The sequence below is a fragment of the Rhinopithecus bieti genome, unplaced genomic scaffold (assembly GCF_001698545.2).
Source record: "Rhinopithecus bieti isolate Rb0 unplaced genomic scaffold, ASM169854v2 scaffold_15143, whole genome shotgun sequence".
Taxonomy (NCBI): Eukaryota; Metazoa; Chordata; class Mammalia; order Primates; family Cercopithecidae; genus Rhinopithecus; species Rhinopithecus bieti.
In genome coordinates, this window is record NW_016808091.1 from 1,313,438 (window position 1) to 1,336,047 (window position 22,610).

Here is a 22,610-nt window from a genome sequence, read left to right on the forward strand (position 1 = left end):
AACACAGATCTTTTCCCATCAGTGTTGTTACAGAGTACACACAACTTCAGATTCTGACTACTCAACAATGTGTCATATGAGCTTTGACAAGTATTTCTAAAGTAGCCATCAGAATGAGAATCCCCAAGTGTCCCAGTCTAAAGACAAGATTGCAGCACTCAGGCCCCATGCTACTCCTAACAGGGGCTGTGTCTGCTACTCCCAGTCGCCTTGAGCGAGGAAGAGTGCTCATTATTAAACACTCATTGAAAACTCATCATTCTGATTTCTGTTTGCATTGGTCGCCCAACCAGCTTTTCTAAATAGGTTAGCATTTGATCCAGGACTATAACTGAGCTGAGGTTTCTCTGAGACACCCCCATGCCCCCCCAGCTGCCCATCGAACTGGATCCCCAACTCTGCCCATGTCCACAGCCCAGACCAGTGTCCACCTCTTCTCCCTCCAATGTGCGCCTCGTGGATGACTTGCAGGAATGTGCTGCTGGCTGGAAAGAGCAGCCCAGCAGGGGTGCAGTCCGGGAGGGACTGCAGGGTACAGAGCTGGATCTGGCCACAGCTCACACCCTGGTCCAGCAGCAAGGACTCAGCCAGGCAGCATGGCTCATGCTCAGGGCTTGGCTCAGTTATGCAAAAAATTTGGCATTAGGCACAATCTGATGGCAGAGATTGGAGAAAAATAAGAAAGAGGCCACTGATGGGATTTGCCCGTGTTCTTTGGAATATTTGAATGGATGCTGTTAAAGAATTGTGTTGATGCTTAGGTAAATGAGCCTGCAGAGAGTTTGTGAGGGAAGGATGAAAACTATGAGAAATAGATTGAGTCAATGAAGGACGCCACATGATCTAGGGAAGGATGATGGTCACTCTGGCCTCATGATTGAGAGACAGTTCTTCTGGGGACCGGGGGCTCTTCAGTGAGGCCAGTCTTTCCCCAAGCAGCTTGGGAAAGGAGAGATTTGGCAGGCAGAAGGGCTGCCTTTATGAGCTTGAAAAAGTAGCTGTCCCTCTCTGAGCCCCAGGCCCCTCACCTGCAACATCTGAGGGCTGGACCAGAGGTTCTGTTCATGTTCAGCTCTGTCAGGAGCAAGCCCAGCTGTGGCAACCCCCAGAATCAGGGTGCAGCTGCAGTGTGCACAAGGACGACCCCTCCTCTGGGCATCTCTCCCCTCATGTGTGTCTGTTCCCTGTCTTTCCAGCTCTTTACCAAACCCCACCCAGCCAGGACTGCAGCAGGGAAGGCTCTGCCTGGAAAGGATGTCTCTACCCCCGTGAGCCTGCCTGGCCACCCACAGCCCTTTTTCTACAGCCTGCAGTCGCTGAGGCCCTCCCAGGTCACGGTCAAAGGTGATTCCCTGGCTCTGCATTGTTTGGTGTCCTGTCCCAGGGTTGTCCCTTCAGTGGCTGGGTTCCTCTGGAGGTCCAGCACCACATACCTAGGCAAAGTACTGGGGACTGACTTTAAATGGCTGCATCTCCAATCACAGCCAGATTCTAGGGGGGCATCATCTCTAGGAAGTGTCTAGGGGCTCCTCTGTTAGATCTTGACTTCTGAAGACCCACATCTCTCTCTCTCTGTCTGTCTCTCTCTCTCTATTTCTCTCTCTTTCTCACACACATACACACACACACACACACACACACACACCTCTTTTAGGCACACACACACACATCTCTCTTCCTCTTCCTCTCTTTTATACATGCACACACACATGTACACACACACACACACACACACACACACACACACACACACCTCCTCTCCTCAAGAGACCAGTGGAGAGTCCCAAGTTTCCCAAGGGAAGGGTTACAGCCTCTGTGCCTTGGCCACTGGTCCTCCTAAGCAGGGCAGGATAGGCAGGCAGCCAGTAGCTAAGAACATGTGCTCTGGGGCAGATGGCCCAGGAGTGAATTCCAGCCCTACTGCTTCCTTCCTGTGTGACCTTGGGCAAGCCATTGAACCTCCATGTTCCCATGGGGATTTGAATAAGGTTGAATGGATGCTATTACAGAATTGCATTGATGCTTAGATAAATGAGCCCACAGAGAGTTGGTAAGGAAAGGATGAAAAACATGAGAAATAGGTTGAGCCAGTGAAGGGAGCCATGTGATCTAGGGAAGGAAGAGGGTCACTCTGGCCCCATGATTGAGAAACAGCTCTTCCAGGGACCAGGGGCTCCTCAACAAGGCCAGTTAGTGAGAGTGCGATGAGATGGGCCACCTTCGGTGCCCAGCACGTAGGGTGATTATTAGTCCCTCTCATCTGACCACAGTTCAGTGGCTTCCTCAGCTGCCACCAAGGCTCAGAGAGGCTCTATAGAAGCAGGAGTCCACTGGGGTGGGGGTGGTCCCACCCAGCCCGGAGGGAAGGTCACCCAGATGGAAGCAGAAGAGAGGGTGAGGCTGGGTTCCTAGGGCCGTGTATGTATGAAGTCGGGTGCCTGTGCCATCTGAGGACATGCACTGCCTTGGGGAAATCCCACTACATTGAACAACATGCAGGTCCCAAGGAGTATAAAGTTAAGTTTTCAGGGGTTTTAATGGTGTCCTTTTTTATCCTTGAAGTCCAAGAACAGTGTTGTTGGCACACCCCACCCTGGTAGATAAGGTGCTGCTGCTCTTGGCTCTGGGGACCATGCCTCCATTTGCCCCAGGACTGGGGATCTGCTGCTGCATTGAAGTCCCTGGGCAGTCAGACACAGCCCCTGCCCTCACAGAGAGGGACACGAGGTGCAAACCACACCAACAGTAACAAAGGAGCTCAAATCTCCCATGTGGGCTCCGGGAAACTGATGCAGATCTTACCAGCCACAGGTCCTAGGGGCTCTTCCTGAGGTTGTTTCCTCATGTGTAAGGCAGGGAAGACAATGGCCCTGCCCTCAGGCTTGTGACAGTGCCATGAAGTGGTGTCTGCCACACAGGCAGGCAACAAGCCAGCGCTGAGGCAGGAGTCCTGGCAGATGCTGGTGCCACTCCGAGCACACACTGGGCCTTGCTTTAAGGGGCCTGGCTTTACTCTCTCCTTTTCATCTGAGCAGTCCCAGAGGGTAAGGGCCATTGATGCCACAGTCCCTTCCCTACAGGGAAAGACATCTCACAGTCTTATCCTGGAGCCTTTCCCGAATCTTGCTGCCTCTCTTCCTACTGGGTGGTAGGGTCAGGAAGAGGGTGGTTCTCCCACTTGACCCAGCACAGGGCAAGGAAGGGAGTGGCCCCCACCAGGAGGAAGGAAAGGCCCCTACATGGTGGGTATGGTGTGCACAGTCTCAGAAACTAGGCTGGCCTCAGTGTTTTGAGGTGACAAGCTGCACCAGGCTCTGTGCCAGGGGACACACATTGAAAGGGGCATGGTTGTCTCTACTCCATGGGAAGAGGTTGGGTCTGAAGAGATGGAATGACTTGACCAGCATAACTAGGCTTGGAATGAGGTCTGGGCAGCTCCAAATCCTGTGCTCTGAGCCATATTCCAGCTGGGGCTGGGGGTGGCTCCCAGAGTGGAGCTGAGGGAGGGTGGGAAGTGTGCCTGCTGTGACTCCTGTCCCAGGGCCCAGCTACAGTGGATGCTGTCCTTCTGTGCATAACTTCAAGTCCAGTGTGTCTGCCTGTCATTCCTACCTGGGGCCCAGCTGCAGTGGGTGCTGTCCTTCCACGTATAAGTTCGAGTCCAGTGTGTCTACCTGTGACTTCTGCCCGGGGGCCCGACTGTAATGGGTGCTGTTCTTCCATGCATAAGTTCTCCATACTAACTGGGGCATAGATATGTACCTCTTTTCTCTAGGCTCAGAGTCCCCCAAAGGGGCCATCGGCCACATTGTCCCTACTGAGAAGACCATTCTAGCTGTAGAGAGGAACAAATTGCTGCTGCCTCCTCTCTGGAACAGGACCTTCAGCTGGGGCTTTGATGACTTCAGTTGCTGCCTGGGGAGCTATGGCTCCGACAAGGTGAGCGGGCTGCAGGGAGCAGGGGCAGCCTCAGGACCTCAGCCTTCCTCCAGCTGGAGGCAGAGATGGTCCAGAGATAAGCGAGCCCAAAGCAACCTCACCCAATTTCCCTACAAGGCGTGCTGCCAGCCTGGGAGGGAGAGGACTCAGTGACTGTGCAAAGCCCTCCTTGGGCTGGGCCTCAAACCCTCCTTCCAAGGCTTGCAAGTTGTCAGTGCACACTGTCACCTCCAGAGCAGAGGCTGGCTGAACACATGGCCACATTGAGCCCACTCACACTGGCACTGAGTGTAGGAGGGAAGTCCTGGGGGCTCCCCTGGTTCCAGTCATGACTTAGACTCAAAGGACACACACTGAGCATTCAGGGGGCTGGCAGGAGCAAGCTGTTTCCCTACTGGTCCTCCCAGTCCCCATGTAAGCCACGCAGTCACCTCTGCCTTCTGATGTGGCCCCTGCCCTCTTCCCCAGGCCCCATTCCTACTCCAGCTCCCCTTCCCTAATTCCATCACTTCCAATGAATTCCCTACCCCACAAGCTCTCCCCAGCCCCTCCCTAGCCTTGCCCCAACAACTTCTTGAGGCAGCCATGGAACTCAGCCCCACATGTCCTCCCTCCTGATCCCCAAGCTGAGCCACCCCCTGCTGGTGCTCATGGGGTCTTCCCAGCATCCCTGACTTGTCTCTTCCCACCTGCTAGAGGAGGAGCTCCTGCTTGGGGACCAGGGATGGTCTGGATTTTGTCACCAGGGACTGGCTCCTGAACACATGGCATGTCCCCAGTTCCCAAGGCACTCAGACTGGCCCACATCCCCCTGTGGCTCTATCCTGGGCTCCTGTCCCTGCTGTCTCCACAGCAGTGCTAATCCCCCTTATCTCCCACAGATCCTGATGACATTCGAGAACCTGGCTGCTTGGGGCCGCTGTCTGTGTGCCGTGTGCCCGTCCCCAACAACGATTGTCACCTCTGGGACCAGCACCGTGGTGTGTGTGTGGGAGCTCAGCATGACCAAAGGCCGCCCGAGGGGCTTGCGCCTCCGGCAGGTATGGTCCTGCTCATGCAGGTGCGGTCCTCAAGTGGGAACAGTACCTCATGTAGGGACAAAACCTCTGGCCAGTATGGCACCTGGGCAGGTGTGGTGCCAGAACACACCCTAACTCTGCTCACTGAGGGCCCTGCCACCCTCAGAAGTTGGGAATGAGCGAAGTGGGGTGCAGAGGGTGGCCCACAGCTCAGCGTCATTCAGGAGTATCATTTTATTCCCATGGTGCATTTGACAGGTACACAGGGCAGGTGCCTCCACAGAGGCCCACACCTTAGCGAGAGATGCCAGGCCATACACAGCCACTTCATGCACATGGCAGGTCTGGGGAAACCAGTTTCCTTATACCAGATAATATTTTTTGAGCATTTTGCCACAAGTTGGCCTTTATGCCAAGCATTTTTACATGGATTGCCTCATTTTAGCTTCTTGACAGCCCTGTAAAATAGGTGCCATGATCACCCCTACTTTATTGGTGAAGGAAAAATGAGATGTAAAGAAGTATAAGTGGTGCATCCAAGGTCAAATGAAAGACTTTCCGAAGGGAAGTGGTTGAGGTGGGAGGAAGAGGAACCATGAGCCAGGAGGCTGAAGATGTGTACCACCAGCCCTCATAGGGAATGCTAATCACAGTGGCACTTAATGTTTGCTTAACATTCCAAATGCACCAAGGCCCTTCTGTATACTAATTTTTTTCCATGAAGAAGGAACTGTTATTTCCACATTCAGACAAGGAAACTGAGGCTCATAACAGCTTGCATTTGAATCTAGGTTTGTCTAACTCTAAACCCCATGCATTCTCCTGCATACTCTGTAACTTGCCCTAGAATATCACTAGGGGACACTTTCAACTCTAAAATCCAATTCATTTCTGTGTCTGTTTTTTGGTTGGCCACAGAGCCCTAAAGTAACAGAAACAAAAATAAGCTGTACAAAATCAATCACGCCTGTAATCCCAGCACTTTGGGAGGCCGAGGCGGGTGGATCATGAGGTCAGGAGATCGAGACCATCCTGGCTAACACAGTGAGACTCCGTCTCAAAAAAAAAAAAAAAAATAACCACTGACCAAATTTACTAAACCGAACATGTTTCACTGAAACTGACCCTGGGTTTCTCTGGATAACTTTCAAGCCACTTCTGTCACCCTAGACCATGTCCTTGTCTCCTGGTGCCATGCAGGGCATGGAGGGTGCTGCATGGGCACTCAGCAAATGTGAGGTGAAGGAACGAATAGGGCAGTGCGAGAGGGTGCTGACATATATGCAGGGGCAGCGCACCCACTGAGAGGCAACTATACAGGTGACAGGCAGGTGACCTTCACCAACTGCTGTTGTCAGTGGGTTGGGTATGATTCCTGATCTCAGCAAAGGGACTGGAAATGAAAGACTGGAGAGCTCTCTCCCCAGTATCCCCATTGCCCATTTACAGCTTGCCCTGGGGACTGTACACAGTTCCACCTGACCCTGGGGCTGGCCTTTGGGTACTGGGGCGGTGATTTTTCTACCACCCTCGAGCTCCCATTTAACAGTGAAAATGCACAGAAACACCCTCGTATTGACCCCATAAAAATGTAATTTATCATCCTCTCCTACTTCCAAATCAACAGAAAAAGATATGGGAATCCCACATGCTCTTATTTTCTAAAAATAAAACACTTTATCACTTACCTATAAAGGCTAATGTGGCCTTGCAGGTTCCCCAAACCACGGCTGCTCAGTGAAGGGGTCCATTCCTGACCTGTGAACAGGAAAGTCATCACTGATGAGCTTCATAGGCAGTTCAAAAAGTATTTTATTTGTAAAGATATTGCAACATTAAGGAGAAATTTTAAATTTACTTCAAAGACAATTCTCTACCACCCCTATAAAAGTTTTCATTTTTGCATACTTTCATCCCCAGATATTACATATTTATATCTTTCTGATCAGTGTGTAGATATTTTATTCTATTTTCACCCAGCCTATCCAATTGTTTCCATTTTTCTACATTCTCTATAATTTACATTTCAATCGTTCCATATCATTCCATTTCCATAAAATTGCATTTCAATTGTTTAGTTATGTCAGTGCACTACAGTTTAATAAACCATTTCTTCTAAAACTAGACAATTAAGTTGTTTCCAAGTTTTAACTATTTTAAATAGTGCTGCAGAAAATATCTAGGTTGCTGTTTGCTTCTGATTGTTTTCTTACGATAACCTTCAAGGAGGAGAGTTATGAGCAGTGACACGGCGCCTTCCAAAATAGTTCTATGACTTAATCATAACCACCAGCAATCAAGAGCACCCGTCCCATGGCAATGTAACCAGCGTGGGGAAAAATTTTCAGGGGTTTTCTTGTTGCTGTCATTTTTTGCTAGTATAGTTAGGTATGAGATGATAAAATGAACTTATTTTAATTGGCCTTTTAGAGAAGTATTATTCTGAGAAAACAAACCCCCCTTGAGCATACATTTGAAGCTGCTATCTCCTTCCTTGATTTCTTCGGCTCTTGCAGGTGGTGGGTGCTAGATGCCTTGTGGTGCTGGAGTTTCCAGGCTGGTCAGAAGGCAACCAGCCTAACCTAAGTGGGCAGTGCCAGGCACACAGGCTGTTTCCTGGGAAGATCAGGCAGACTTGGTTCCACTCGTAAACAACACGTGCCGGCACTGGGCCTCAGAGATCCTGTCTTTACATCCTGAGCCTTACGCCTGGGTTCCCGTCTCTGCGCTCTTTGGCACTGCTGTGTCCCCTGCGGTCAGAACTGAGTCATCAGACTTAGTTCATTCTGGCAAGAGATTCAGAAGGTTCCTGTCAACTCCTCTGCTTTCCCCTGTTCACTCTGGCAGTTGCCATTTTCCTAGGATGACCCAACTCTTCTGTGGGTCATATCCATTAACTTGCCAGCACCATCTGGTTGGCGTCACATTAGAATCTACTAAGGACAAACGGGAGCCTGTGGCAGAACCTTTCATTGCTATGACCAGGCAAAGTGACAGCTTTGAAAAATGATGCTTAGCCTCATTGACCCAAATGAGTGAGCGATTGTCTCTGTTCTGAGGGTGGATGTTTACCACTTGGTAAGCCAGGCCAATTACGCTTCAGAATGCCACCTCCGTGCCCCTCCAGCTGAGTCCAGGGGATGGCAAGCACGTGTGAGCAGAGGACCTCAGATCAGGGCCTCCAGGACCTGCAGCCTCTGGGGTGCTGGTGATGGAATCCACACCATTGCCTGCCTGTAGCAGTTGGCCAGGGGGTACCAGCATATGTGGTGGGCCATTTCAGTCCCTTGGGAAAGTGTCCACAGAGAACAAGGCCTCCAGCCAGATCTGCACACACAGCCATCCATGAGTCAGGCCAGGTTCCACACAAGCCAAACCTGAGGGCCAAGACCAAGGAAGTCTAAGTGTCCCAGTGGCTATGAATCCAGACCTATCAGACTTGAAAAGCCCCATCTTTTTGGTGACCGCGTGACTTCCCCTTTTCTTTTTCCCAGTTTAGTTCAAGAGTGCATGTGCCTCTGAGGTTCCCTTACCGAGATGGCTCTCAAAGTTGGGCACATGTGAGAATCCCCTGAGGGCTTGTGAAAATTCAGACGTCAGGGCCCCATCCCCAGTGTTTCTGATTCAGGATACTTGGGGTAGAACCCAAGAATTTGCATTCTAACGGGCTACCTGCTGCTACTGAACCTGCTGGTGTGGGAACCACAGTTTGCCAACAGTGCTTTGTATGTTGATTGCAACATGAACTGGCTAGGTGTGGTGGCTCACACCTGTAATCCCAGCACTTTGGGAGGCCAAGGCAGGTGGATCACTAGAGGTCAGAAGTTCAAGACCAGCCTGGCCAACATGGTGAAACCCCATCTCCACTAAAAATACAAAACATTAGCCAGGCATGGTGGCTCGCGCCTATAATCCCAGCTACTTGGGAGGCTGAGGCAAAAGAATTGCTTGTACTTGGGAGGCAAAGGTTGCAGTGAGCCGAGATCATGCCATTGTACTCCAACCTAGGCGACAGAGCAAGACTCCATCTCAAAAAAAAATAGTGACATGAACTGCTCCCAAGTTCAAGACAGATGTAGGGCAGCACAAAACATCCAGATGTGGCTAGTCTCTGGTTGAGTTATAAGTAAAAAAAAATGTTGTTTCTCCCCAGCAGAGCCTCTACCCCTGAGATGAACAAAATGGAGAGGCTAGTCATGGACACCCACATGCACACACCCCCAGCCGCACAGACAACAGACTTGGGAATCACTGACTCACTCAGAATCTCCATTTCCTTATCTAGGGCCCAGCTGTATAGGGAGGGTGAATAATTCTCCAAAGTAGCTGAATTGAGGGTCCTTCTCCTAACCTGCGAGTCTCTGTCCCCAGGCCTTGTATGGACACACACAGGCTGTCACATGCCTGGCAGCGTCAGTCACCTTCAGCCTCCTGGTGAGTGGCTCCCAGGACTGCACCTGTATCCTGTGGGACCTGGACCACCTCACCCATGTGACCCGCCTGCCCATGCATCGGGAGGGCATCTCAGCCGTCACCATCAGCGATGTCTCGGTAAGGCTCCCGTTTCTCAGTGTCCGTGTCCTCACCTTCGCAGTAGCATGGAGTACAACACTCAGGAGAAAGCCCAGAGACACAGAGACTCTGGCCACCCCAGAATGTTGAGAGGGCCCCATGTGTGTGGAAAAGTCGCTGTAGATCTCATGTGCAGCACCCAGGTCTAGCTTCAATGTCCACTTCTTTACTTTCCTCCCTCTGGTGGTGGGAACAGTGGGAGGTGTCTGCTTTGCTGCAGGCACCAGGGTGCTGCAGCAGAAAGACTGGTTTTTAGTGAGGGTTTTGCTAGATGTGGCTGACTTATTTAGCTCTTTACCTTCAAATCAGTGTTGACTTGGCAGGTGTTTGGTCTTCATGGCAGTGCAAGCTTCTCTGCCTGTCCTTCCATACTGGCTAACAAAGATGAGGGAGATCAATTTATCGGTTTGAAATTTCTTCCAGACCAAAGCCCTGTCATGGGATATGGGGTTCCCTGAGGATGCAGAGGTTTCTGCATCTGCTCACAGAAAACCTAAGGGGCCCAGGGCATAAATAAAATGGGCAGAGGGCTCAAAAGAGGAAGGATGATATAGGAGCTTCCTGGTTCCAATTTTTGCTGAAAGTGGTGCTCCAGGTAGGCTTGAATTCAAAACTGGATTCAATGTTAGATGAGTAGATGGAGTGTGAATGGGTGGGTGGATGGAGAGGTAGATCAGTGGATGCGTGGGTGGATGGATGAACAGATGGATAGATGGGTGGATAGATGAGTGAATGGATGGATGGATGGATAAATGAGCAGATAAAGGGATGAATAGGTGGATGGAAAGATGGATGAAATGGATAATGGATTGGTAGATGGTGGGTGAATGGACGGATGGGTTGATGTATCGAAGAAGGCATGAAGCCTTCACCTGGGAGAATATAAAACCCATCAGGAATTGTGTCTCTAGACCCCAGAGAAGCCTGGTACCAGGACAAGTTGTCCTGCAGCCAACTGATTTCAGTCTGTGCTTGCTGGCTGTGGGGCAGAGAGGTATCAGACATGGTCCCTGGCCTCAGACAGACCATCCCTAACAATTCTGGAAATTCTACAATGGATCCCAGCCCAGGGGGATATGGAGGGGCACTGAGCCCCATACATCCATTCTGTGATTAGGGCAAGGCTCAAAGGGATGGCCCCAGGGCCTCGGTGACAGTGGCCACTACAGAATAGACAGGACTTGAGGAGCAAAGACTCAAATGTGAGCATATCAGGAGATACAATGGGGAAATTTCTCCTCAGAAATTCCCTCTTCAGGGACATTGCACAAGCTTATGAGCCACGTACAGTCATTGGAACCTCTGTACCCTGCCCTCCACCAGGTGGCATCCAAAACTTCTTTATGGGGCAGGGCTGGCCAACCAGGTGTAAGTTGTGTGTCCAAAGCCAGGGCTGCCCTTCAGGCTGGATCTTCTGTGGCAGTCAGGGTGTGGCTGGGGAGTGGGATCTGGGAGGAGCCTGAGGGTGAGCCAGGTGCCTTCTGCCAGGAAAGAAGTATCCAAGCACATGACTGCAGTATGAAAAGAACCAAGAATTTACAACTGTGTGAAAACACAGCAGACCTGTAAGTCAGCTGGAAAGAAGTCTTGGGGTACCTTGGGGGTCTTCAGAGCATGGCAAATTGAGGGCACTTGGGTGTACCAACTGGGTAGCTGAGTATGTGGCTGATGGGCAGGCAGTGACTCCAGCTTAGAGTGATACCAGCTCTCACTGCACAGGGCACCATTGTCTCCTGTGCGGGAGCACACTTGTCCCTGTGGAATGTCAATGGACAGCCCCTGGCCAGCATCACCACAGCCTGGGGCCCAGAAGGAGCCATAACCTGCTGCTGCCTGATAGAGGGCCCAGCTTGGGACACAAGCCAGATCATCATCACCGGGAGTCAAGATGGCATGGTCCGGGTAGGTGTGTCTTGGGCAGAATGAGGACATGACACAAGAAATGTGTTCATCTCCATTCTTCTGACTTCCTCTAGGGGGCCAAACCTGCAGGCTGCATTTGAGACCATTCCAGAACAGGTACCTACAGTAAATGAAGCTGTAGGTTCTTTCCAGGGAAAGAGTAAATAAATAAAATTATATATATAGTATTACACACACAGACACACACACACATGCACGCACACACATATACAGACACACACACTAAAATAAACACTGTTACAACATATAAAAGTTGAATGGTTAAATGCAAAAGATTATATCCCAGTGCTAAAAGGAGATATTTGTGTCATCCATTCAAACAGAACTTGCCCACCTATCCACTAATTTATCTACCCACCAACCCATTTATCTCTCTACTCATCTACCCACCCATCCATCTACCCATCCATCTCCCTATCCACCCATCCACTCATCCATCCATCCATCCATCCATCCATCCATCCATCCATGTATCCATCCATCCATCCATCCATGCAGGCTGAGGCACCCAGGCAGTCCCCTCACAGGACTTTGTCTGTGGCCTCTGCAGAAAGCAGGGCATTCTGGGCTGGTCTGGGCTTGGTGGGGTGTGGCCCACATCGGTGGGACAGCCAGAGGAGCCTGGGGTGGCCGAGCTGCAGGTATATTACTCTCCTGGGCCCGCCCAAAGCATGAGTGAGGGTCTTCTGTGCACTCAGCGCTCATTCATTCAATGAGTTCCTAGACTGGCCCAGTGCTGTGCTAAGCCTGGCATGGGACTCACGGAATCATTTGAGAGGAGGCTGGTCCTTGCCCTTTGGTGATATAAAATCCAGACCCGGTGAGTGAGAAGCCATTTTCAGTGAGTTGGCCTCAGGGCTCCCATAAGCAGGCTTAGCACCAAGGGCCAGACACAAGATGGGGGTGCCTAGCCACCCAGGGGTGAGGGAGGACTCTAGAGGTGGTGGTATTATGGGCAAGAAGGCATTGGTTGAGCAAAATGGTAATAAACTGGTTGCAGAGTCACATCCCTGCAAGTGAAGGGTGGTGGGGGGATAGATGAGATGCACTTAGGGACATGGGTGGGGTAAACTCATTCAAGGTGCAACTGTGATCGGCCAAACCTCCGCATGAGGAAGCTGAAGACTAAATAACCTTTTACCTGATAGTAAATTAACATCAGAAGTGAAAGGGGGTCCATGTCTTCATCCCTTCCCTGAGGGCCCCCTAGGTGTGAGGAAATTGACTAGGCCACTCCGAGCTTGCAGACAGCCCATGACATTTGCTCTTTTGGGGCAGGTTTGGAAGACTGAGGATGTGAAGATGTCTGTTCCTGGACGGCCAGCAGGAGAGGAGCCCTCGTCTCAGCCTCCAAGCCCAAGAGGTACCTGACCTGCTAGGGATGTGGCTGTCCTGGCCTTGCCCTGCCCTCCTCACTTCCCCTCTCTCCACCTCAGCCCAAGGGCTGCAGCTCCTCCCAGGTCTGCAGAGCCTAGGGAGGCCTAGGGAGGCACAGAGAGGTTCAGTGACTTGCCCGAAGTCACCCAGCAAGAAGACTATCCTCACATCTGCCGCCATCACAGCCACAACGGCCTCAGAATAACCTAACCATAGATACTGGAATGTAACCACCATCACTAACCCCTCCATAATGAATACAGGTGAAAACCTCCCCATCAAAGCTGTCACCGCATCATGTCCATCACAGCTGTCTAGTCCCCGCCCCCATCATTACCTCCTCCAGCTCAGTCTTCAGAAAAGATTGTAGCTCAGAACTGGGACATCTTTATTGGGACCCACAATCAAACACATTTTCATGAAGTGAGAATTCTATCATCCTGAGTGCTTCTGTTAGCTCCCTGTTTGCTCTGCATCCCAGAACCTGTGATCATCCACAAGAGAGAATTTCCCAGATTTCAGAGGGCTGCCTTCTGAAGAGAGTAGAGGTTTGCAATTCATTCATTTCTAAAATACAGTCCACACCTCTTTGATTCATTTAGTCACCCATTTGTGGATTCTTCTTCATGCAAGCACACACAGGCATTTGCTCAGCCGCTACTGTGTCCTAGGCTCTATATTAGGGGTCCTTTCCTTCAAGATAAAAACACCTGGGGACCCTTGTCAACAATCTGGGCTGAGCCAGGACAATAACATCAAAAAGATCAATAACATCACAAAGATGCAGATTAAGAACTGCATCAGTTCACAGGTCCTGTTTCTCTAGGGTACTTGGAGACCACCACAAGGAGTCAGCCTATCTCAGTGTGAAAGGACAGAAGTGTGTGCATTCTAAGGAACTCAGCACATCTTTGGAAAGCAGAGGCCAAGCTCCCTCCCATATCTGCTCCCACTTGGAAAGGCTCTTATTCCCCAGCCTGCTTACAAAGCAGTTTTCTAGTACACTTGCATGAGTCTGCACACCATTTTAGTTTTGGACTCAAATGCCCACTTTTGAAGCTTCTGGGGCCCAGTAAGCTAATGGCATTAGCTAAGCCTATGGTGGATAAATGGATGTCTGAGAAAGAATGCTGGATGGATGGGTGAATGGATGGATGGATGGATGGATGGATGGATGGATGGATGGATGGATGGATGGATGAAAGTCATCTCAGAGCCATTCAATTGGTTCTGGCAGTGCCACTGGATTTGCAGGTTGTGGTAAGGTTGCACTCATTGGTCATGGGGTCTAGTGAATGAGAAGCAGGGTGAAAAGCAGGAAACAAGGTTCTAGACCCAACTCTGTCACAGCAACTTCTCTGGTCTTCTGTCAAATGGAGACACTTCCTGTGCATCCTAACTAGTAGAATACTGATGACAGAATAATAGTAGCCACAGATAAGAATCTACCCCAAAAGCAGGTCATTGTTGCCATTTTTGCAGACTTTTGAGAGATTTTTCTCTCTGAACACAGCAGCTGATGGCATTAGGAAACTTACTTAAGGGGGTCTTAGACTGACAGGGAGCCCCAGGTCCACATCCTTCCTCTCTGTCTACCCTGACCCGAAGTCACTGCCACCCCATCGGATTGACTGCCAAGATTGTGATTACGGTTCAAGGGAGGATTAACATGAAATGACAGGATGACATGGACATATTCAAATAATCACGTTGGGCTGAAGTTTAGATTTAACAAATCTGAAATATGTGCAGATTTACAAGCCTAAACTGCTGGAGGTCTTTAATAAAAAGGCATGTTGTTCTTATATTGCTCAAAACTGCTTTGTTGGAAAGGGACCTGTATTGGGCATGACACGTGGATATTTGCGTATGTGTCCTCTTGGCATGTATATTACTGCATCCCTCAAATGCCTTAAGGGGCAAGAAAGGAGATCTGTGAAGATATTAAGCATACTGCATTTGTGGGAAGATGTAATCTAATTTCCGCTTGGAATTCATTTGTTTGCCATTTGCAGCAAGGCCCAGCCCAGTTGAGTACAATTTATTTCAGGAATTGCCTCAAAGATTTGGACTCAATCTGGTACACAAAAAATACTTGGAAGAAGCTTGTTGTTTAGATTTGTACACAAAGGTACAAATGCCTGGTGTGCTTTGAGGTGGTTTCTCCCACCTGGACCCCTCATGTGTTTCCTGGCACTTGGCCTGTGTGCACACATGAGTGGTCACCCCAGGACAGTGGGGGCTGTATCATCTCTCCTGCCCTGAGTCCAAGGAAGTGGCCTCACAGGGACGTACCCAGCTGGTGTCTCTCCGTCTCACCCTTCACATTGAAGGAATTACTGTCTGTCCCCAAATGCAGTCATTAAAATGAGTGAAGTAACAATCATTGAGTTATATTTTTTGAAAAGACGTTCTCAGCATTTAATTATTGGTTGTGGCGTGAGAGGATTAAGATAAGTTGATAATGCCGACTTTATGTAATTTATTTTTACTAGGCAATTACTGGCTGCATTACATCCTGGCAGCAAGGTATTGTGGGGCATCGTATTAAGCATAAAGCCAGTAAACACTGATGAACAATTTTGCTGAACTAGGCATGCAATTTAGAAAGCAATAATACACAAATCCAATTTGGTACACAATGGATACCGCGGCACGTCAGCACATGTAACTATCACCGCCTGCAAATTAAATTGGGACGGCCCTTTTTGCAACAGCACCGGCCAAGATTAAATATATTTCCCCCTCAATTTAACAAGTTGCTGACCACAAATATAAATATGTGCGTATGTGTTTGTGGCCCTGTGTTGCAGATGCACACTATATGTGGGAAGCCGATCTGGTGTTCTAACTCTTCTCTCCCGTGCTCCACACAGGCCACAAGTGGGAGAAGAACCTGGCCTTGAGTCGAGAGCTGGACGTCAGCATTGCTTTGACAGGGAAGGCCAGCAAAACCAGCCCCGCGGTGACGGCTCTGGCCGTGTCCAGGTAAGCGTGGCCTTGTTTCTCTGGGTCTCCAGCAGAGGGCACTGCAGCCACCTCTAGGAAAGCCCCAGTGGCTCTGAGTCCAGGCCACCTCGCCAAGGAGGCCACCTCACTCCAGGACGGGCCCCACCAAGCCCAGGATGCAGCCCGTGTGGCTGTGTAGAGCCCCAGGAAATGTTTTTCAGGGTTTTGTTGTTGTTTGTTTTGCTTGTAACTCACACATGCCCTTGCTCTCTTGCTCTTGAATATCCATACATTCATTAAGAAATCCAAGAGGTAGAAGTCTATTGTTTTGTAATTTTATCCTAAAGAGAGCCTTTTCCCCTGAGTTCCACTGCCGACTGTAACATTTGGTGTGATGATTATCCTTCATTAACAGAAAGTGCCTTCTGAGGGCTCTTAGCTGCTGTAGCATAGCCAAGCGTCAGTCCTGACACTTCATACCCGTTATTTGACTCGTAGTAACCCATGGAGGTAGTTACTGTCATTAACATCCTTGTACACACGGGGAGGTGCAGCCTCAGGGGTCGCTGACCTTGCAGAGCTGGCCTTCCTTCTTCCCTCCCTGGCATGGCGTGGGCTGTTCTGGCATTCTTGGTGGGGACACTACATAGTGTTTTAGATGCTGGGTGGGGTAGAGTGGGGTGGGGTGGGCATGGTGGTAGGGCCAGAGCCACACTTTTTGCAGGTAATTTGCCATTTGTTCTGCCCTAGTCCTGGCTATATCTCTGGCGGGACAGGAGACTCATCTGGAGGCACTGGAGAGAGGCAGAGCCTCGTCCTGCTCCCTGGGGCCTGAGCTTCCCCACAGTGCTGTGGGAGCCACCACCCTCACAGCTCAAATGCTCTCCCCTCCCCCAAGTGGAAACCTTCTCCATTCCTCCCACTACCTCCCCTGCCTCAGGAGAAATTAGGCCAGGGGCAAGCTCTGCTGCGCCCCGGATAGAGCCCCAGAGTTGCAATATCCCGTGTGCTGGTGAGGACAAGTCGTCCTGTCCCTCTAACATTCTTGTCTTTTCTTTCTCTTCCCAAGAAACCAGACTAAACTCCTGGTTGGTGATGAGAAGGGGAGAATATTCTGCTGGTCTGCAGATGGATAGGAAGAGAGAGGCAGCAGAGGCTCTGGCACTGCAGTGCCAGACTGAGGGCGGCAGAGGTGACTGGGGCCTGAGCTCTGCCTACAGAGGAAACCCCCAGGGCCTCCCTCGCCACAACTCTCAAGGAAGGGCCTCTGGCAATCAGAGCTCTGCACCCCAGCCTTCTCCACGGCCCATGGGAATTCTATGAAAAAGATGAGCACACACACTCGGAGGGCTGAGCAGCACTCTGGAAACTATGACTTGGTGATGCCCAGCTGCACACGAAATTACACATGACTCACCTTATTAAGGGCTATTGCACTGAAAAAAAACAGATGGGGTTGCTTACTGGAAATTATTGTATTGTCTTTATTTTATTAAAGCAACTATGTTCTAAATGCAGAAGGGCTCTTGAGTTTTAAATTGCCACTCTATTTCACTTACAATGCTGCCTTTCTAAGTATTTGTGTTTCTGTCCTGAGAAAGGCAGGAAGGCTTCAGGGAAGCACATCTGCCTGCACAGCCTCACCCAGCCCCTACCCATCTTCCATCTTGGACACTGGCTCTTCCCCCACTTGCCCATAGTGTAGGGGCCTGAGAAGTGAGGGGCCACTGTGAAGAAAGCTCAGCCTCTGTGACTGAGCCACAGGACATGGCTGTGGGTGCTGCCCATGGCAGACTCAGGGAGGATGGCCTGGGGTGATACACCCGCTTTGGTGACACACCCACCCCTATCTCCACAGCCTGCAACAGACAGGGGTTCCAGCCAGCTCCTGGCCCAGCAGTCTCTTCCCAGGGCCCTGGTCCACACTCAGCTTCTGAGCTGCAGTTCTTCCTGGAGAAACCTGCACTGCTGTGTGACTTTTGTTTTCCACCTGAAAATGTATGGCAGGTGGGTTAGTTACGCGTGCCCCTCTGAGGAATTCCAGTACCTTCTAGTGCCTGGGTTATTCTGATATTGGTCACTGGGCATCAGAGGTCTCACCCTCACTCTAATGTCTCCTCCTCACTCCAAGATTTGCAGAGCTCCTCAAAAGGAAATCCAGCTGCCTTTTTAATAAAGTCAAGCTCAGGTGGACACACAGGGACTTGGGGAGATTAAGCTTACAAGCTTCAACTCCTCTTTCAGAGATCTCCCTTCCAGGGGCCAGGTGGGGATCCTGATCTTCCCCATGTCTCTAAACTCTGCAAAGGCCCTGAAGGGGGTCCTCACCTAATTTAGCCCAGGCCTAGGGATAGCAGGAATGTGCACTTCATGTCTTATGCCCTGTGGGGCATCTGGCCTCCAGGGGCAACAAGTTGATTAAAAGATAAATATTAAGAAAGTAGAACTGGTGTGCAGCCATGTCAAAAATAGTGAGAGATGGTTAGGATACTCTGATTCCTCTGTAAACTCTGAGGCTTTGCAAAGGAGAAGATGAAGGAGACCCTTCTCAGGTCCAGAGCACCCCTCCCCGGGTGAGAAACGCTTGTGTCTGACCCCAGTGCCAAGGATCACACCACCTCCCACACCGTCCGCACACGCTATTAGCAGACAGCCCATTTGCAATCCCCTGGTTGGTCTGGGACTGCACTGAAGGACCATAAATTTAAGAGCAGAGAGCACCACTCCCCACGAAGGCCAAGAAGCAGGGTCATAAATATCAAGGCTGAGCCTGCTGGCATTTTTCAAAATACATCGCAGCATCACCCAGGGCTGACAAGGTCTGCTGGCCAAAAGGCTGTCTTCAACTCCTTCATTTAAGTGTTTTTACCTCTTGTTCCCCTCAAATCACAGGGAAAATTAGGAGACAGTATTGAGTCCTATTGCTGGGGTCCTGGGGATGTGGTGTCTACAAACAAATGTGACTTGAGGTGAAAGGGCTAAAATGGACACCTCAGGCCCTAGGGAAGGCAGAGGGGACATTCAGCTGTATCAGTCGGGTGGGGCTGCCATAACAATATTAAACAGAAATTCATTTCTTCACAGTTCTGGAGGCTGGAAGTCCAAGATCAAGGTGTCACAGGGTTGGTTTCTTTTGAGGCCTTTCTCTTGGTTTGCAGACGACCACCTTCTCCCTGCGCCCTCACCTCGGCTGTCCTCTGTGCACGTCTGTGTCTTCATCTCCGCTTATAAGGATGCCAGTCATACGGGATTAGGGCCCACCCATATGACCCCATTTCAACTGTCTCCAAGTACAGTCACATTTGGAGGTACTGGGGGTTAGGATGTCAACACAGAACCGCTCCAGGGACACAATTCAGCTGCCTATGGCACTGGCCGAAGGAGGTAGCCCTGGAGCCAGGCCTGGAACCTGCTGAGACAGACAGATGGGTTTGCAGGAAGACCGGGCTGCATCGGCAAAGGTGCAGGGTGAGTCAGGCTGGGGGTGTGAAGAAGAGTGGACAAGGGCACAAGGGATGAGGCTGAGAGGTGGACGGGCTGCTGCTCCTGGCTGTGGGGTAGACTCTGGTTACTGGATGGCGTGAGTGCAAGTGAGGCTGGCAGACGTGGCCGCCCACCCACAGAGCTGCATTCCTCATGCCAGCTCCCAGAAGGTGCCCCACAAGAGTCGGCCAAGTAAAACGGACATGTAGACGAATGAATGAGTCTTGGTGGCAAGATGTGCTCAGAACAGGTTGGTCCTGGGATGGGCAAGGTCAAGCAGGCAGCCGGCGCCCTCCATGGGCAGGGTGAAAGCAAAATGGAGCGATAGAGGTGGGACAATGAGAGGAAATTGTAAATGTCATGCCCGCGGGCCCCTCGGGAGCATGACAGGGGACGAAGCCAGGAGGCTTGGAGTTTGTGGTGAAACGCGTGAACGCCGTTTGTCAGAAGCTGGAAGCTTCAGAGGCATCTATGAATCGGACAGGCTGTGGATGAGAACGCCCATGGAGGAGCTGGGGAGGCTGCAGGAGACAGGCTCCATGCTGAGCTGCTCCAGTGGGGTCCTCCAGGCTTAGCTCACATTGCAGGGAGGAGGGAAGCCGCTCTGCACCGAAACCCAGGAGACAGCACATGCACCCTTTGGCCCGCACAGATGTGGCCCTGCTGTAGACTCCCGAGGCGTCGGAAGCAGAGTCCACTGCTGGAGGCGAGGGCAGGGGGCAGTCAAGCATGGATGCGGCTGCAGAGGAAAGCGCCGGGGGCAAGTGAGGCCCAGGCTCCAAAAGCTCTGGGTGACTCCAATGACAGGAGTCCCCTGCTGCCCCAGTGGTCTACAATGTCTGGCCAGCAGAGTTGGGGGCTCCTGACAGCTGTCAGTGGTTGAGGGAGCCCAGGGCAGAGGCCTGGGTTGCAGGGAGAGGAGAGAACAGGCTCAGTGCCCAGGCCCACAGCTGAGGTAGCCAGGGAAGAAGCCAGGGGCACAGCCTGCCTGGGGCCCAGGAGCAGGACCATGCAGACACCGGCCTCACCAGCACACCAAGTCCAGTGGGGACTAGGGGAACCATCTCAGCACCGCATAGTATCTAGAGGCCGAGACAGGAGGACAGGCATATGCACAGTGAGTGGGTAAGAAGGAGGCCAGGCCGCCTGAGCGTCAGGCCCAGCTCCACACTTCCACCAGCCTTGGCTGCAGCTTCTGCATCTGTGAAATGGGATCCTGGTATCCACCTCAGGGCTCCTAGGGAGAGTAACATCATATCTTCTTATTTTATAATAAAATAAAATAACAGTGGATGAGGCAAACAACAGACTGCCTATTCTGCTGTGACACAAGCTCTTGGCTGCTTCACTCACCAGTGTTTTTCTTGCTCAGCCAGTCCCTGTGCCAGGGCGCTGGGGATGGAGGAACCCTGAGCCTGGGACACAGAGAACATGGGACAGCAGGCGCAAGACCTGGCAGGCCCTGAACCCAAGGCTAACCAGGCTGGAGCAGGGCAGGCACGCTTCAATTGTGCTTCTTCAGAAATGTCCGGGAAAGGAGGGCCAGCTCTCAGGCTCCCCCGGGCCCACAGACTTTGTACCTGCTCATGGGGAGCAGAAGCCTCAGGCTGCATGTGTCACCCTTTCCCAGGGAGCACAGGTCCTGGAGTCCCCACTGGGTTTGGAGGAACTCCAGCACTGACAGCAGCAGGCTGGGGTGAGGGTGGAGGCAGGCATTGCTGCCCACCCTGTAGTCTCAGGACAGATGGCCTGTGAGGGGCTTCCCCAGCCTCTGGGGTCAGAGACCCCCATATCCCACTCACTTTTCACTTTTGAGCTCAGCTCCTAGACAACAGCCATGCCCCGCTCTCCCCCAGCAGAAGTCCCCTCATGGAACACCCACCTCCGGTCTCTGCATTTTCCACATCCTCTAAGAGGCCAGGGAAGGGCAACCCAGGGCGATTGATGGGCATCCTTCCCACTGCGGGTACCCAGGAAATCAGGGATCTCGGGCACCACTGTGCTTGCCTGAGACCAGCATCCAGGCATGCTGGAGTCCCTCTGGGAGGTGAGTTCACCCACAAGGCGGGCCGCACACTAAAGCTGTGCCCATCTCTCCACCTGGACAGGCCTGGCCAGACTGGGTCATACTTATGCTAACAAAGTAGTCGTTGCTCATCAGAGATTCAACTTTTCCCAGGTGTCTTGCATTTGCGTTTGCTAAGTCTGGCCGTCCTGCTCCCTGGACCTCTTAGGCGCAGGAAGGATGGTGCCTTGTCAGCAGGCCTGGGAGACGCATAAGTACTCAGTGTGTGACCCATGAAGTGCTTGTATTCAATGAACTGAAATTCAACAACAGAAGCTCTTGGAGGGACCATGTGGGGCTCTCTGTGCCACTGACAAAGTTTCCAGGGCTTTCTGTGTACCTCCATGACGACCCCATGGGAACCACAACCCCTACCCCACACGGGTCTTCTTCTTCTATTCCTTTGAGCTCAGGGATCCTGGGAGCGAAGTTCAGTCCTCTGGAAGCCCCTGTGACAGCAACTTCCTCCCCCAAATTCAGTCAGCAGCTGAGAGTCGTATCCTGAGAACCCAGTCATGGGGCCTACAGAGAACTCAAAGATTGGATTTAACCACATTAAAATGCAGCCAAGCACAGCACATATGGGGAGGAATAGGCTCTTCATATGAAAATCCTGATGAAATTTGTTTAGCATAAAATCAAATCTCTCTAAGCTAAAATCTGTTTTGCTTTAGTAAGTTCTTGGGTACACATCCACATCCCATACCCGGATCAGGGTGTGTGTGTGTGTGTGTGTGTGTGTGTGTGCGCAAGCTCACATGTGATTGTGTTGTTTCCAGTTGTTCTCTTATTGGATGCTGCCTGAAGCACCTTCATGACTTTCTTAGTAAACAGGAAGACCCTCCAAATTGCGTCCTTCCCCTGAGACCCTGAAGGCTCAAAGAACACTGTTGTATCCTGATTTGAGATCTCTGCCCTGAAACTGGTTGATATGGAGACCCCACTTGTCCACGACATGTTACTGCCTTTTGCCAGAAATGCACCACCATAAATATACAACTCTATGATGACTTGGAAGTGGAATGTGCCACCAAATCATGCAGCACACACTTTGCATCCCTGTGGCCTTTGCCCAGGCTGTAAGCACCAATGGATATTCACTAAAATCAGTGTGGTGACTTTATCTTAACTATCCATCCAAGCAGTTGTTCATTCGTTCATTTGTTCATTCATTCATTCATTCATTCATTCATTCATTCATTCTTCATTAATGTATCCACTAGTATTTAACAAGGATTCACTGCATACCTACCTGTTCCCAGCCAGGCTGTGAGCCTGATGGA

General features: G+C 51.0%; 1 protein-coding gene across 4 annotated transcripts in view; it reads left to right on the plus strand.

The window, feature by feature from the left end:
• The window catches only part of WDFY4 (WDFY family member 4), a 305,713-nt gene extending 288,417 nt beyond the window's left edge, over window positions 1-17,296 (plus strand). For 3 of the 4 annotated variants that reach the window (XM_017885510.1, XM_017885511.1, XM_017885509.1), the window contains 8 exons: window positions 1,197-1,344; window positions 3,755-3,939; window positions 4,821-4,979; window positions 9,330-9,509; window positions 11,250-11,432; window positions 12,732-12,816; window positions 15,707-15,818; window positions 16,849-17,296. In XM_017885510.1, coding sequence (XP_017740999.1) covers window positions 1,197-1,344; window positions 3,755-3,939; window positions 4,821-4,979; window positions 9,330-9,509; window positions 11,250-11,432; window positions 12,732-12,816; window positions 15,707-15,818; window positions 16,849-16,915 — 1,119 coding nt within the window. In that variant the 3' untranslated portion in view covers window positions 16,916-17,296. The remainder of the gene's footprint in view (window positions 1-1,196; window positions 1,345-3,754; window positions 3,940-4,820; window positions 4,980-9,329; window positions 9,510-11,249; window positions 11,433-12,731; window positions 12,817-15,706; window positions 15,819-16,848) is intronic. The other variant, XM_017885513.1, reaches the window with a different exon arrangement.
• Window positions 17,297-22,610: the final 5,314 nt, after the last annotated feature.